Source organism: Aulostomus chinensis, chromosome 17 (assembly GCF_037954235.1).
Source record: "Aulostomus chinensis isolate RoL2024-O1b breed Wild chromosome 17, RoL_Achi_v1.0, whole genome shotgun sequence".
Classification (NCBI taxonomy): domain Eukaryota; kingdom Metazoa; phylum Chordata; class Actinopteri; order Syngnathiformes; family Aulostomidae; genus Aulostomus; species Aulostomus chinensis.
Window position 1 is genome coordinate 26,285,854 of NC_141336.1, and position 17,173 is coordinate 26,303,026.

General features: G+C 48.4%; 1 protein-coding gene across 4 annotated transcripts in view; it reads right to left on the bottom strand.

Moving 5' to 3' along the window:
• Positions 1–17,173, bottom strand: part of nrxn3a (neurexin 3a) — a 118,013-nt gene that overhangs the window by 52,102 nt on the left and 48,738 nt on the right. For all 4 annotated transcript variants that reach the window (XR_015109899.1, XM_086183500.1, XM_086183501.1 and 1 more), the window contains exons 5-6: positions 11,530–11,831; positions 7,698–7,859 (exon numbers count right to left, since the gene is read on the bottom strand). Coding sequence is in view for 3 of the 4 variants with exons in the window: in XM_086183500.1 (XP_086039626.1) it covers positions 7,698–7,859; positions 11,530–11,831 (464 nt within the window). In the remaining variant the exon portion in view is untranslated. The remainder of the gene's footprint in view (positions 1–7,697; positions 7,860–11,529; positions 11,832–17,173) is intronic.

The following is a 17,173-nucleotide window of genomic DNA, read 5'->3' on the forward strand; positions in this document are numbered from 1 at the left end:
CTCTCCCAGCCACGCCTACGGTCAATTTAGAGAATCAATCAGCCTCGTGATGAACTTCCTTAGCAGGTAATTAATCTTCTCATTTGCAAACTTTACCCATATTGTAAAAATACAAAGCAGATGAAAACGTTCCTTGTGAAATAAAAATGAGAGACAGAAAACGAGCAAACAGGGTTGTGAGGTCTGGCAGAGGAGTGGGTGAGGAGAGATGAGCGAGCGGAGACAGTCCGCTCCAAAACTGTCCCACGGGAACAGCAGTCCAGACCTGCCTCGAAACTCTGATCACCTGGAGACCACTGTTGTATCTGGAGGCGCGTCCCAATAACTGTCAACAAACGCTGGTCATTCGCCTGCTGGTGAAGGTCAGCAAGAGTTGTGTTTCACAGCTGTAGTATTTTCAAAGAGTAGAATAAATAAAATAACTAGAATTTCTGGCTCAATCACATGATTTCTACTGGCATTGTAGTTTAGTGATTTGGTGTTGCTGTCAGAGATCAGGGTGTTGCAGTGCACAGTTCAGCCCACAGGGGGGCGACATTTCCTCAGCAGAGGAAGACAGCAGGAGCCGGCTGGCTGATGATTTATGGGATCTTCTCCTCCTCTGAGGCTGATGGCGCTTTTATAGACTGACTTGATTAGTTTGATAAAGACATGCTTTAATTTGATGAGATAAAAAGGTGCGTTAGTGACTGTGTGTGTAGCCAGTGGGGCCCAGGGGCCGGTGCGTCGGGGGCCCTCTGTGTTTGGGAGCCCTGGATTTACAAAGGCAGGACTAAAGGAAGGCAGATGTTAGGACCACAGAGATGTTCCAGTGTTCCAGTGGGAGAGAAGTTCTTCTACAAGATAGAACCTCACAGCAGGAGATCAAACCCTTGTGCGCGGCGTCTTCATGGGCCAAGGTTGTATTCTCGGTCCTTCCTTGTTGCATCAGACCAGCAGGTTAGCGTCCTGGCTCAGGTCCAACATGCCTGATTTGCTCTCTTCCATTCATCCAGGAACATTAAACAAGTAAAGCAGCTGCTCACCTTTCCAGCTGACGGTTTAAAACCATGCCAACACATCCCAGCAGCACCTGCAGGGTGTCAGGTGGAATTCCAAAAATTTCTTACTTCACTTTTCCATCAGATGAACTTTGGATGTAGAATCAGCACCGCCTTCTGTGTTTGTTCTCTAAAGTGTTTGCTGGATAAACGGCCTCCATGTTCCAGTCATGTAGCCCCCCCCCCCCCCCCCCCCCATCAGTTGTCAAACGACAGCATCCCTGCACTTGAAGGAGCTGCAGTTACTAGCTACTGATGTAGTGGTCCCATCAAGAAGCACCAGCCTTTATTTCAGCAGGCCTCCCTGCAGGCTCATTCAAGCCTCTGCAGATGATCCAGAATGCAGCAGCACGTCTGGTCTTCAACCAGCCCAAAAGGGCACATGTCACCCCGCTGCTGGTTTCTCTTCACTGGCTTCCAGTGGCAGCCAGGACCAAATTCAAGGCACTTCTCTTGGCTTACAAAACAATCACAAGAACGGCTCCAGCCTACCTGGAATCCCTGATCCAGGTCTACTCTCCTTCTCGCCCACTACGCTCTGCATGCCAAAGACGCCTGGTGCTTCCAGCCCAGCGCTGCTCCAAATCTCTAGCCAGACTCTTCTCTTCTGTTGTTCCCAAATGGTGGAACCAACTACTGAACTCTGTGCGTCCTGCTGAGTCCCTTTCTACTTTTAAGAGACAATTGAAGACTCAATTGTTCAGAGAGCACCGAGGCACTGAACCTGACTCTGCTCCTCTTTGGGGTAGAATCAGTCAGAGGGTCCAAGACCCAGCACTTAGTGACTATGTAGCACTAACTGGGTTGTGTCATGTTGTATGTTTGTCAAAAAAGGGGGGGGGGGGGGGGGCGACACTTCTTCTGCCACTAGATGGCAGCACCTGTGACCAAATCACAACTGAAGCACTTTTGCGCTTCCTATGGGTTTTTCCTTAATTAGGTCTAAATTCTTGCTTGTGTTGTACGTCGCTTTGGACAAAAGCGTCTGCTAAATGAAATTGTAGAATTGTAGGATTGTAGGATTGTAGAATTGTAGAATTGTAGGATTGTAGAATTGTAGGATTGTAGAATTGTAGGATTGTAGGATTGTAGGATTGTAGAATTGTAGGATTGTAGGATTGTAGGATTGTAGAATTGTAGAATTGTAGGATTGTAGCTTGCTCATTTAAATGTTGCTCTGTAGATCCACCAGTAAACACCAGACCGGTGGATGGTGGAGGTTCAGTTCTACATCAGATCCACCAGTAAACACCAGACCGGTGGATGGTGGAGGTTCAGTTCTACATCAGATCCACCAGTAAACACCAGACTGGTGGATGGTGGAGGTTCAGTTCTACATCAGATCCACCAGTAACACCAGACCGGTGGATGGTGGAGGTTCAGTTCTACATCAGATCCACCAGTAAACACCAGACCGGTGGATGGTGGAGGTTCAGTTCTACATCAGATCCACCAGTAAACACCAGACCGGTGGATGGTGGAGGTTCAGTTCTACATCAGATCCACCAGTAAACACCAGACCGGTGGATGGTGGAGGTTCAGTTCTACATCAGATCCACCAGTAAACACCAGACCGGTGGATGGTGGAGGTTCAGTTCTACATTAGATCCACCAGTAAACACCAGACCGGTGGATGGTGGAGGTTCAGTTCTACATCAGATCCACCAGTAAACACCAGACCGGTGGATGGTGGAGGTTCAGTTCTACATCAGATCCACCAGTAAACACCAGACCGGTGGATGGTGGAGGTTCAGTTCTACATCAGATCCACCAGTAAACACCAGACTGGTGGATGGTGGAGGTTCAGTTCTACATCAGATCCACCAGTAACACCAGACCGGTGGATGGTGGAGGTTCAGTTCTACATCAGATTCACCAGTAAACACCAGACCGGTGGATGGTGGAGGTTCAGTTCTACATCAGATTCACCAGTAAACACCAGACCGGTGGATGGTGAAGGTTCAGTTCTACATCAGATCCACCAGTAAACACCAGACAGGTGGATGTTGGAGGTTCAGTTCTACATCAGATCCACCAGTAACACCAGACTGGTGGATGTTGGAGGTTCAGTTCTACATCAGATCCACCAGTAAACACCAGACCGGTGGATGGTGGAGGTTCAGTTCTACATCAGATCCACCAGTAACACCAGACCGGTGGATGGTGGAGGTTCAGTTCTACATCAGATCCACCAGTAAACACCAGACTGGTGGATGGTGGAGTGGTGGAGTCTTAAAAACCTGGGTTGCTAACAAGAGTCTAGAGGAGCCTACAGAGGTCATGGAGGTCATTAAAGGTCATCAGGGGGAAACACAAGAAGCCTGAAACTTAGTGGTGGTGACCCTGAAGTCATGTGACCCTGGTGTAGCTCCTTCCTAGGCTACTGTTATCTTAGCACTGCTAACGTAGCATCCAGGCTTCCAGCATCATCAGAGGGTTCATTCGTGAAGATGATCTTGATGAACTGAACCTGGAAGATCATCAACTTTTGTTCACCAGGGCCGATCAGTAAAACAAACTTCTGTGGAATGTCCCTGCTGCCTAATTTCAGATGTGAAACTCTACAAGACAAATAAAAAACAGCACAAACATCAATGAAAAGACAAAAGCAAGGAAACGAGCCAATGAGATAAGAGCAGCGAGGACAGAAAACCCACAGGTAACGAGATGATAAGACGTCTGCTTCTGCAGAGATTCCTCCAGTCCGTCATTCAGCGTTTATCAGTTTAATTCTCTTACAATTTGATTTATTTAACACCAGCTCATAACGGAAGTTATCTCAAGGTAATAATATGGGATTGTCTGTTGGCGCCCGGCATCGCTCAGTGTGACTGTCAATCACTCTTCCTCGGGAGGGGCATTTGTAGATGAGTCCATGACCCAAACACGATCTCAGCGTTGGACGTTAGGAACCCTCGTAAGCTCCTGCAGCAGAATGTTCACGTAACTGTGAGGTACATCTGCCTCTCTAGAATTGGGGAAACTTCTGGAAGAGTGTGAAATTTCAGTTTTATTTTCAAGTAAAATCCTGTGGGGAACTTTAAACTGACTGGAACCCTCCTACCGTTGAGGGAGCGAACATTCCTCCTCTATGTTGGCTGGCCAGGCCCTCGGACTCTGGGTGTAAGGTGCTGAGCTCCTGTGACAGGTAGATGGACTTCAAGAGTCTAATCAGCAGAAATCTAAAGAATTGTGTCTCCGACAGCTCATATGGACACCTGAAGGAATAAACACTGGCATCAGTCAGAGCAGAGCTCAATATTCTTACTGAAAACCTCTAACGTTCAACTTGAATCAAGATCTGATGTTCATGATGCCCCACGTTCTCAACTGGACTGAACAGAAATCCAGACAGACACGACTGCTTCTTCTTCATCAAAGCAGTTCTTTGCTGTTAAACGTAAAGAAAGTTTGCTTTAGCTCCCTTTTTAGAACTGTTTCATCTAAACCAGAGCATCATATTTTGACCATGTTTCCACTGAACGCCGCGAACAGAAAACTTGTTGCTATAGCAATACACCAAGCGTAGAGGATCTGACCTGACAGGGCAGCGTCGATGATGTTTTTAATGTTTTTCCTACTAATTAACTTTGCAAATTCAGCACACTTGCATTACCAGAGGGAGCGAGTCAGAGCGAGTCAAGTCTGCAGCTCCTTCCTTGTGTTTTATGTTGGACGGATGTGAAGTCACAGTCGAGGAGGGGGTAATGACAATGACAATTACAGCAATTATGTGTTATTGTAGGCCATTATGTATTTTGTAGGCTCTGAGATGTAGGCTTTCTCTGTAATTGCTGGCTTATGAAAGGCATCATAATGATTGGGCCAGCCGGCAGCAGAGGCTACACAGGGAAACCAGAATCTGGTGCCATGGTAACAAAACATTTATCTGTAATGCTGCTGTGGATGGCGAGGACAAGAGCATTGGTAGCAGGCAAATTAGCCCTAATGGTAGGGAGTGGAGGAGGAGAGGGTGAGGACAGCAGAGGGAAAGCTGGTGAGTGCTGAGGACGGGTGGGTGGGCCTGAGCAGGGGGCCGACCCCTCCCCTTCTGAAGGAGATGCTGTACATCTTCAAAGAAGGAGCCCCCCCCCCCCCCCCCCCACCGCCCCATCAGACCATCCACCCAGGATCAAGATAAGGACCTCACGTGTCTCCAGGCACAAACACTTACACCTGAGATTCACCCGTGCGACGTCAGCAGGGCGGAGCCAACTTCTGTCACTATATATGCCCAAGCAACGCTTGCTCTTCCAGGTGAGTTCAGGTGGGTCCGGGGGGTCAGAGCGAAGAGGTACTCAGGGACACATGTTAACCACATTACAGTGAAGGTCACAAACCGTATGAATGAATGTTGCAGTTAGCCTGAGTAATGCTTATTCAGGTAGATTACTGCCGCTGACGTACGCTAATCAACAAGGGTTAACGCAGTAAGCAGACTCCATCACTCGTCTCCAGTCCTGGTCAGTCCACCATGAGGCTAATTCAGGAACCTGGACCCTTCAGAGCCAAATAGATAATAAGGCAGGTTGTAGTCTGCAGTTCTCCTCTCTGACAGCTGGGGACACCAGACAGGGACGAGTGGTTGGATGTGATCTGTGTGGCTCTGTAGTCCCGCCCCTCAACGCCAAGGCCCTTGATTACTGCCGAGACTTACAAAGCTCACCACAAAAGTTGAGTATGATGCAAAATGGTGTAGCAGCCAATGAACTGTGGAGATAGCGCTACACCTGGACACCACTTAACATACAGGTGGGACCCACATGGGTAGCCCCGCCCACATCAAGTTCCCACCGGGGGGAGTTTAAAGAGCACACAAGGATCAACCAGGAGCTGTCGATGCTGATGCAGTTGGTGAGTAACGGCTGGCAAAATATGCACCAGAGTGCCAGATAGCATCACGCAGTGAAGGATTCTCTCACAACACGTCGCAACTGGCGCCTCTCCGTTGACACCAGCACCGCTCACGAGCGGTGAGCTCATGGGGGCCGGGCGCTGGCCGAGGCATCAAAGGGAACAATGAAACACTGCGAGGAAAACTGCTCAAGTCACACTTCACCCAAAAGATGTATTTTACCTCTCCAGTACTCACTACCTGGAGTCTTCAGCCCACTGAGGTGTTCTTCCCTCCCTCCTTACGTCTGAGTGACTCCAGGATGCAGGAAGAACCAGACACACACGTTTATTCAGTGAACACTTTGACTTCAGCGACTGCGAATGAGTGTTGAACCAGAAGAGTTCTCGTTCGTTCTGAGTCCAAGTGATAGTGGTTCCCTGATCCTCCAGCCGGACCAAGGAGATCTGGATTACACCAGACCACCTGGAGACTCGGTGAACAGACCTTTCTGGACAGTTCAGTACTTAGCATTTTAGTACTTGTGTAGGCACGCTCGTTTATGTAATCGTGACTCAAAAATAAGATAAATCTTGACTCTTTGATGACTGCTCTTTAAGCAGGATGAATCCATGTGTGACATATGCTGCAGATCTCTTTTCATTTCCTGGCACTGCTCGATTTGCAGATTACAAGGGTCAGAGGTCAACATTGACGCAACACTACTGAAGTGGAAAGCTGACACACACTGTTCCCTCTGCAGTTGAGAGAAACAAATATGTGTGACACTGACATTACAAATAAACTCTACTTGTTTGTGTTTGTGTGTCTGCATTTAGCAAACATGGCACTTTTGTTTTGGATTTGACAGACAGCATGTATGCATGCACGTGTTTCTCTTTGTATGCAGTTTTGTGTGTGCATTTGTGTGTGTGTGTGCGTGTGTGTGTGTGCGTGTGTGTGTGCATGTGTGTGTGTCTGGGGTACAGGGAATCACAGACCTGCCCAGCATGGTAGAGAGTAGGAAGTAGGCCAGAGGGGGATTAAATGGCTGCTGCGCTGCTTCCTCCCTCTCCCTGTGTCCCATATGATGGTGTGTGTGTGTGTGTGTGTGTGTGTGTGTGTGTGTGTGTGTGTGTGTGTGTGTGTGTGTGTGCAATGACACAGAAAGCCAGAGACCTGCTGCCATGCTGCAGCAACTCACTCCATTCAAGTGTTGGATATGACATCATGAGCTTGAGGGGACAAAAATATTTGTGTGTGAGTCTGTTCCTCAGTGTGCGTGTTCCTGTGTGTATGTGTGTTCCTTTGTGTGCGTGTGTGTGTGTTAAATCAGCAGGGCAACACTCACACTCTGAATATTATAAGTCTCTTATCCCAGCTTTTATAAATCTATTAATATCACATATTCACGGCGTGAAACTAGAGATCAAAAACGTCTTTGAGGTCACAGAAAACAAACTTCTCTGATGCTGCACGTTGACGTTAAGATTTCTGAAACATTTCTATATTCTGAGTTTTACTGTGGAAACTGTTTGGATGCAAATACAACACCTCTAAAACATTTTTTTTTTACCATTAAAACCATTTTGTTTTAAAATTTCAATCAATTTCTCAACTTTCGTCCTTTTCTTTCCTTCTGGTTGCTCAGGTGTGTCTGGTGGGGGGCATCAGTCCTGATCTAACACCTGGACGGATCTGGGTGGATCTCAGAGAGCCTGAGCGGCGCTTCCTCATCCTGCAGCTCCACCTCACACTCACTAACAAACAGCAGGAGCCGAGGAGCAAATAACCACAGCTCTGTCGCACCGAGTGTGACGCACCTCCTTCAGGCAGCCCATGAAGTTGTTGCTGACTGGAGACCCCGGCAGGTCGGCGGTGCTCGGGCTTCCCCCCACATAGAAGAAGTCATCGGAGCCCAACATGGTGTAGTCTTCCTGGGTGTAGCCCGTGGTGGTCAGAATCCCATCCACCGATATTGTCACCTGGCAACGAGGAGTGAAAAGTGAGGGAGGAGTTAGAGCCTTGGCACGCTGGTGGGATTGGAGGAGGAGTTCACAGGTCTGAGGGTTCAGGTGGGGTTCACCTGAGAGATGATTGGACCATTAATCTACCCCAACAGACTCCTCTTCATCTCTGATGCCAGTTAGTTGATGCTAATTATGACATCGTTTAATCAATGTGAAAGGTTCGTGTGAAACACATGCAAACTACGGCGTATTTAGACAAGAGACTAACGAAGATGCAGTAAAGGACAGAAGATGAGCAACCAGACAAAACCCCCACCCACCAAGAGGAAGGAGGGACACCCCCACTAACCCAAGGACAGACAGCCAGGACACAGACTGGCAGACGAACCCTATGATCAGTGCAGGAAGCAGAAGCATTTTGTAGCTTAAAATACTCTTTTAGTACATGTTGTAGTAAAAAATGTGCTCCTTCTTGACTGGCCTGAAATATTGCTCATATTATCCACTATTACATGCTTTACACCGTATTACACACAGAAAACGGGTATCCTATATGGTAAGAACATCCAAAATGTCACAACACTCATATATTAAGTACACGCTTCACCCTCTGAGGCTGTCAGCAGCGGCTTTACCCGTCACAGCGTGTGCAGCGCCGACTACACAGCAGACCCAGCAGCACAGCCGCAGGAGTCAGGACACCCACTTAAACCAGAGAGAAATACCTGTCAACAGAATTTTCATGAGCTACTCACGTAAAACGTCTCGTCAGGACTTTGGTTTGGTGAGTCTAAGCCGAACCCAGGCCAGGGCCTCAGCCTGCTCTAGTTATTTCATAACTTGCATGACTCTCACACCTGCTCTTTTCATCTACATGTGGGTTTTCCCTGCTCCCTCTGGTACTGTAGAGACGGCAGAGTAGCGGCGCAGTGGAGAAACCTCCTGTCACTGTCAACTCCCCGCAGGAGGGTCGCAGCTGAGGAGCAGCATCACGGCTCCACTTTTGATTTTTGTTTTTCCCCTTGACTTGTCTGATCGTAGTAACCCTCCCACAGCTCCAACCACACTTCCACCCAACACAATCCAATCTGAGATGCAGAAGCAGATGGACTCATGATGACAAGAAACCAGGTTCAACAGGAAAGCAGAAAATCTTTGTGAGAGGTGGAGCCGGGGGAGCCGTTACACCCTCACGAAAGCTGAGAAACACAAACTACATTTATTTAAGATTTTCAAAACGCTTCAAGTCTGCATGTGCAGAGGAAAAGGGGGAAGAGCCCACAGCAACCAAAGGAGGAGAGAATGAGTGAAGGAATGATATCTACCATACAGTGGAGCATGTTTACCAGCGCATATCCCAGGCTGGATTGCTTCGGAGGCAAGAAGAACATTTGATGTGATGACCACTGGGTTTGCAAGTACATCAAAGTAAATCCAATGAAAACAAATACGATATACTTAGTACACATGTTAGCAAAAGAAAGTACAGGACAAGGACACAGACTGTTCCTCATAGACATGCGGGTGATGGTCCTGATCCATCTGAGAGGTCTGAAGTGTGTGGTGCACAGACGTCCTCATCCTTTACTGCGTAGGTGTCAGGTGAAATCAATTTGATGGATGTACTTCTACTGTGCAGTACTCAGTATGTATGACAGTCTGGCTGTGAACGAGTGCTGCCAATGGGAAAAAGCTATCTGAGGACATTGATGGACTCCGAATCCTGGCATCCATGACGGTAAAATCCTCCTCACCTCTGTCTGTCATGTTGGGGAAGATCAAACCTGCAGGTGGACTCTCGTTTTTAGCTCTCAACACATTACAACCATCAAGCTAAGAGGACAAACCAGCTGCTGCTAATTTTCCCTCCTCCATCACTTCTTAGTGACTCCAGAATGCAGGAAGAACCAGCCACGTATATTTAGCTTGAAGCTAACAGAGGCTGATGCTAACAGCAGCTAAACTGTCCAGAAACCTCTGTTGGTTGTCTGGTATAATCCAGGTCTCCTTAATCCAGATGTGAGATCCACTTACACTTTGACTGGAGATCAGAACTCAATAGAACAATCTAGTCAGAAATCAAAGCCTGTCCTGAATACATATACGTAACTGGCTCTTCCTACATTCTCCAGTCACTAAGAGGTAATGCAGGAGGGAAATAACTTCTCAGTGAGCTGAAGACACCTTTTAATGAAATACTGATGAAAATATCACCAAAATTTTACCATCTTATCATAAATACTTTACTTCTGTCAGGAAAAACAATAATTGTGAGTGTAAAGAACCTGAGATCAACTGTTTATCGGAATCAAATCAAGTAGAAATCAAACTTCGGGTCTCCTCCAGGTAGCTGGGATGTCCCCATGGACATGAAAACCTGCTGCAGTTGCTAGAGCTTGTAAGCATATAAGAAGCTCAGTATCGGCACCACTATATACTGGCACTGCTTTTATTCATGTAATGTTTTGTTAGTCCTGTTTTCAAAGTTATATATAGTATTTGTTGGAGATGTTTGAGATTAAGAATTTAGTAGTTTCAGCTCGTCCCTGCTCCTTGCCGTGACTGTGCTGTTTCGAGAGCCGCAGTGAGAAATGAGTCTGCAGTGAGTCGAAACGTGACAGGAACACAGAAACACGGGGGAGCGTTTGGGGCTCTGACGGTTAATTCTGTGACAGAGTGAAAGTTGGCCGTTGCTGCCGTGGTGGGTTCTGTGCAGCCTGAGTCAAAGACGTGGGCGAAGAAACTCCCGACTGTAACACCGCCAAGTGTTTGGAGTCGTGTTCCAACAACTCCAGCAGAGTGACTCGTCCTCTGTAGTACAACAGGCTGATTCCCTGACATCAACAGTTTAGGGTTATCAACACTTCCGAGCATGAAGGCGAGCCATGCTCAGCAGCTGCAGCTCAAACTGGTAAACAGAGGCTAGGAGTACAAACTCAATACTACATATCCTCCTGTACTGTGAATATTTTTACTGTGTGTGCATGGATCATTTATTCTGCCATATCTCTTGTTGAGGTGGTCGCCTGCACGTGCATCATTTGGGTGTTTTACATAGAATCAATCAAATCAATCAAAAACACAACTGAAAAAGTAATGACGGCTGTATTTTGCTGAAAGTTGAGAAAAGAAGAGCAACCTTTCATAATGGTAATATCAAATGTGCGCACTAAGCCCACCTAGAGGTCATGTGGGGTCATTACGCTTCACATGTTCACGAACCAGGATTTAAGCTGAATTCTTTGAAGCCAAAACTCAACAAGTGTATATTTACCTGTCGAGCACTCACGGACAGGTGTCCTGAGCTCGCCAACATGTTTTTCCCTTCTGCATTTCTCCTCAGTGGATCCAGAGTGCAGAAAGAACCAGCCAGGTATATTTAGCTTGAAGCTAACAGAGACTGAGAGCTCTAAACTCCTAGTTGTGAGTACTTGAAAGGCAAAATCTAATTTCTGGGAGGAGTTTTTCTTACACATGACAGCTGCAGGAGTTTAATTTGCTGGAAGCTGCAGTCAGAAATGCGGGGAGAATGCTCGGCTAGCATGGAGCTAGCTACCTCGCTAATTTGCGAGTAGCGAGGTAAAGATGCTATTATGGAGGGCTAACAGCATACTACAACTCAACTGCTACAAACCATTGTTACTGTTCAGAAAAGTACCAAATACTCTCCATGTCAGAATCTTACCTGCCGGAGGTTGCGGGTCACTTTGACTTCGTGCCACGAGTTGTCGTTGAACTTGCCAGTGACTGGCTCCACGATGGCTTCGAAGGCTCCGGAACCTAGGTTGATTACCAGGGAGACGGCGCCATCCTTCAGGGCCAGGTTGACGTAGTCAGCTGACTTGCCGGTGTGAAGGATGAGGCCATTGCGCTGCCATGTTTTGAAGGAGAGTGTGATCTCGTCACTGCTGCTCTGGATGGGGTTCTGGGAGAGGTCGTAACTGAAGTATTCAGAGCCACGGAAAGTGGCCACGTTCTCTTCCCTCGCTGTGGTGAGAAGAACAACAGAAGGCCAGTCAGCACATTCAACAGTCACAACCCCGTTGGCTTCCGAGCAGTAATCACATCTGTCGATATATTAGAGATCTGGCCTGTATAAAGGCCTTCTGCCAGTGCTCACTCCCAACCTGTCCGTCAGTGGCCGTACACCTCACACAGTGGCGTTGTAGCTTCCTGCAGCCTCAGCTCTGGATGCACGTGTTCACTTCAACAAATGACGCTGACTTTAGAATTGCTGTCGCCTTTCAAGACACGATTAAAGTCTTCAAGTATCACATTTTATGATGACTGAAAGCCACATGAGAGGGTTAACTTCCTCAAGGTCATGTGACCTCCACAGATGGAGTTAAAGCAACAATTCATAACAATGTTGGAAATGTTGCCGTGAGAAACAACCGCACGTTCCAAAGTCTGGTGTTTCCTCAGAGGCAAGGCAAGGCAGTTTTATTTGTAGAGCCCGTTTTCCACCACCAGTTTGTCTCCAGGCTTCATGGCATCATAACAACATCCTCTGCCCTCAGAGCCTCACATCGACTGAGGAGAAACTCCATAGAAAACCTTTAACAGGGAAAAATGGGAGAAACCTCAGGGTGAGGAGGGGAGGAGGATCCCTCACCAGGAGGGACAGACGTGCAGGAGATGTTGGTACAGACAAGACAACAGTTTATAACACAGCATGGAGGAAACATGGAAATGTTAATAACAGTTGAAGAAGGAAGCTTCTGGAAGGGGAGGCAGGGAGAGCAAGCCAGCTTGATGGGGGACTGGATGGTAGACTGGTTCATGGGAGGGGAGGCAGGGAGAGCAAGCCAGCTTGATGGGGGACTGGATGGTAGACTGGTTCATGGAAGGGGAGGCAGGGAGAGCAAGCCAGCTTGATGGGGGACTGGATGGTAGACTGGTTCATGGGAGGGGAGGCAGGGAGAGCAAGCCAGCTTGATGGGGGACTGGATGGTAGACTGGTTCATGGGAGGGGAGGCAGGGAGAGCAAGCCAGCTTGATGGGGGACTGGATGGTAGACTGGTTCATGGAAGGGGAGGCAGGGAGAGCAAGCCAGCTTGATGGGGGACTGGATGGTAGACTGGTTCATGGGAGGGGAGGCAGGGAGAGCAAGCCAGCTTGATGGGGGACTGGATGGTAGACTGGTTCATGGGAGGGGAGGCAGGGAGAGCAAGCCAGCTTGATGGGCGACTGGATGGTAGACTGGTTCATGGGAGGGGAGGCAGGGAGAGCAAGCCAGCTTTATGGGGGACTGGATGGTAGACTGGTTCATGGAAGGGGAGGCAGGGAGAGCAAGCCAGCTTGATGGGGGACTGGATGGTAGACTGGTTCATGGAAGGGGAGGCAGGGAGAGCAAGCCAGCTTGATGGGGGACTGGATGGTAGACTGGATCATGGAAGGGGAGGCAGGGAGAGCAAGCCAGCTTGATGGGGGACTGGATGGCAGAGGTTCATGGAAGGGGAGGCAGGGAGAGCAAGCCAGCTTGATGGGGGACTGGATGGTAGACTGGTTCATGGAAGGGGAGGCAGGGAGAGCAAGCCAGCTTGATGGGGGACTGGATGGTAGACTGGTTCATGGGAGGGGAGGCAGGGAGAGCAAGCCAGCTTGATGGGGGACTGGATGGTAGACTGGTTCATGGGAGGGGAGGCAGGGAGAGCAAGCCAGCTTGATGGGGGACTGGATGGTAGACTGGTTCATGGGAGGGGAGGCAGGGAGAGCAAGCCAGTTTGATGGGGGACTGGATGGTAGACTGGTTCATGGGAGGGGAGGCAGGGAGAGCAAGCCAGCTTGATGGGGGACTGGATGGTAGACTGGTTCATGGGAGGGGAGGCAGGGAGAGCAAGCCAGCTTGATGGGGGACTGGATGGTAGACTGGTTCATGAGAGGGGAGGCAGGGAGAGCAAGCCAGCTTGATGGGGGGCTGGATGGTAGACTGGTTCATGGAAGGGGAGCGCAGGCCGGTGTAACAGTAGGGAATAAGGGGGGGGGGGCGATGCAGGCGGCGGTTGGGGCTCTGGTGGATCTGTGGAAACACAGAGAGACTGCGAGACACCAAGGCCAAACTACAAAGTGCAACAAGTAGTGGTAGTGACAGTTCCAAAAATGTGCAGGGAGGAGAGGAGGAGAGAGGGGGAGAGGAGGGGAGAGGAGAGGAGAGGAGAGGAGAGGAGGGGAGGGCTCCATGTAACCTGATGTGTCCCCCAGCAGTCTCAGCCTGTAGAGGGATCGTTCATACAGGGGTTAGCTATTTAGCACTAACAAGCTAGCACTGCTGTTTCTCGTCATTCCACGATACTCCGCCTCTACAGTACCAGATAGAGTTACAGTAAGGATCTGTCCCTCGAGTGTTCGGGGGTGGGCCCAGCCTGCAGGTCACTCATTCACATTCATGTTCACCTCTCAAGGTCATTTCACTTGAACTCAACCATCAGCCTGCATGAGGAAACACAACAGAAACAAGCAGGTACAAACATGAAGATGTTTTCCACTCCTGCGAGTGACGGGAGCGGTGAAGGGAAACAACATGCAGATAACATCAGAGGCTTAATCTCGCCAGTGAATTGACATTTCCTGTCAAATAGCCAGGCTGTGACACGGGCGTCAGACGAGAGAGGAAGAAAGGAAGAAAGGAAGGGAAGTCACAGAGAAAATCCAGGATTGGTTTGCAACCTTGGTAGAAGAGAAACAGGAAATACAGGTGAATAAAGGAGCTGCCAGGAGGGAGGGAGGGAGGGAAGGGTAGTGCGGAGCGGAGGATAACACAGAAAAATGGTCCAGTCAGGAGTCATTATCAGTGAGATCATCTTCAATTAACTCACTGTCTCTTAAGCAGAAATACTAGAGACGTGTGCTCAGCCAGGAGCCAGCACCATCTATCAGCCCACCCATCCCCCGACGCTGAATCAACGCGAATGAATGAAACAAAATGGCAGCTGCTTTCATCTCTTTAACACAGACATTTCAGGTCACTTCCTCCAAGAATACTGCATCTCAAACAACACAGAGTATTTTCTGAAACCTTTGAAAGTAAAAATATGAGGAAATTAAATGAGGAGTATCATCAGGAGCTCCGCAGGAGCCGCTACTGTTTCCTCGTCTGCAGACTCAGCTGGAGTGTAGTGGGAGAGTTTCCACACCAGAACAACACGCCGACATCTTATCTGACTTGCCAACACAACCTGACGTTGCGGATAGTCTTACTCCCAAAACGCCTCCAATGAGAGGTCGCCGATCAATTATTAAAGAACCGGATTGTTTTTCATGGAAGAGCTCTGACAAACTCTTGCCCAACACCTCCTGAACAGAAGCCCTCAGGAGCAAGAGTCAGGTCCTGAATGTTCATTTTCAGCACATCTTCCCTTCATGCCCAAAGTGAGCTGATAAAATCATACTTTTGATGTGGGGCTGAAAGATTTGTCAAAACTGAGATTGTGAAGCTGATATTATGGACAGAATCATTATTTGAATTGAAACCAGACTGAGGTGCTGATCTGGGATCTGAACCCAGCAGAGCCCAGCACTGTTCTTTGGTCATGTTGTGACTTGAGTGGCGCCTTGATGAATTGTTCAAACCATCCTCAGGCACCATCACCTCTGATCATCTCCATTTCATGCGCTCCAGACACGTACTTGTGAGTACTTCAAAGTAAAAATACACCTTTATGGGGTTTTTGTTGATTTAAATCATCACTTTAAATCAATTTACTAAGTGGAATCACCAGAACAGTTTGAAGGAGTTCCCATGTGATCTGCGCTCAACACGCCTATTTCATGTTACAAGCATGACGCACAAACACGCGAGGTAGAGGACTGTTCCATATGATGTCACCTCTGACAGGAGGAGCACAAACATGCAGGAATGTTCATAGCAGGAGAACCCACTGTTTCACTGCAAAGGATTTGCCCCCACCCCCAGTCACCTCATCCTGGCACCAGGCCGGCCTCTGGGCTGGCAACGCCAAACTCCATCTTGTCTCCAGCATGGCTGAGAGAGCATCCCTGCCTCTCCCTCCATCTACAGCCCACTGTGAGGGAAAAGCAGCTTTATCGGTGTGCAAGAGGAACCATGCTAGCTCATCCATGAGGATGATCACCTGCATGGCTGCAGCCACAGCACAGAACACTGCACTGAGACCTGCACCCCCGGGCCTGACAGCCGGGGGGGGCTCATCAATACTGCTGATCTGATATGAACCACGGGACCAATGATCTCAGCACACCTGTGTTTCGTATGAGGAAAAGACAACACACAGCAATAAAGATTCAAGAGGGGTGAGAGTCCCCAGAGAGCTGCGTAGCTGAAATATGGAACAGTAACGAAGCGACTGTGGACAGAGTGTTGTGGCTGGAACCAGGATGAAGTAGGGGGTTGTTATCAGCCTATAATGGTTTTTAATGGCATACGGATGCCTTTCAATTGGGAGCCTTCCTTTGATGGATGAGCTGGGATGAGTCCTGCAAGGGGTCATCCATAAAGATGTCAGGGGGAGAGCTGGCAGAGGGGAGTTATGGCGACGGTAAATGTCCCTCATTTTGGGAGGTAATGGGAACGCTTGCAGTGGCAACTGGCTTGAGCTTTGACTTCAACTTTCCAGAAGGGTCTGCTATAAATAATCATATGGTTCACTGCGAAGTTTTTAATTCCATGAACAGTTGAAGTGGGTCTGTGGCGGTGCCGGTACTGGACGAGCCGAGACCACTGGGATGCTGCAGTGAGTGTTTCAGTGTTCAGAGGCTCCACTTCCCTGAACAAGTGGGAGTCGCTGGCTGTTTCCAGAGGTCCAGGTGAGTGTTACACACGTGATTAATGAGCTGAAAGCACAGATAAATAAATGATGTGGATGGTTTTGTATGAATGCTTTGACAGGCCTCAGCAGCACCGGGTTAATGCCTGCATGAATTAGTCATTGCTTCATACACAGCTGAGTGACATCATGAGTTCTGCTGTGACACTCTAACTCTAACAGATAAACGTGCAAAGTCAAACCGTCGCGATGAGGGATGGAATCAAGCCTCAGGCTTCTGTCACATTATCTTTCTTATATCTAACATCACTTTTTAAAATGCCATTTGTTTGATATCCTGCTGCTGCGGACAGCATTTGGTTTTTATCTGATTTTTGTTTCTGCCTGCGTTTCTTCCCTCTCGATGTTTTAGAGGATAAATTCTAAAATGTTTAATGGAACCAAAGTTGAAACAACAGCAGGAGTCAGTAACCAGAAGTGGAAGTCTGTTTAAGATGATGCCACATAAACTGCATCCTCATTTCTGACATGTTGAAGAAAGTCTCAGCTGAACCGTCATCATGTCCAGGGTACCGCGCCTCCCTA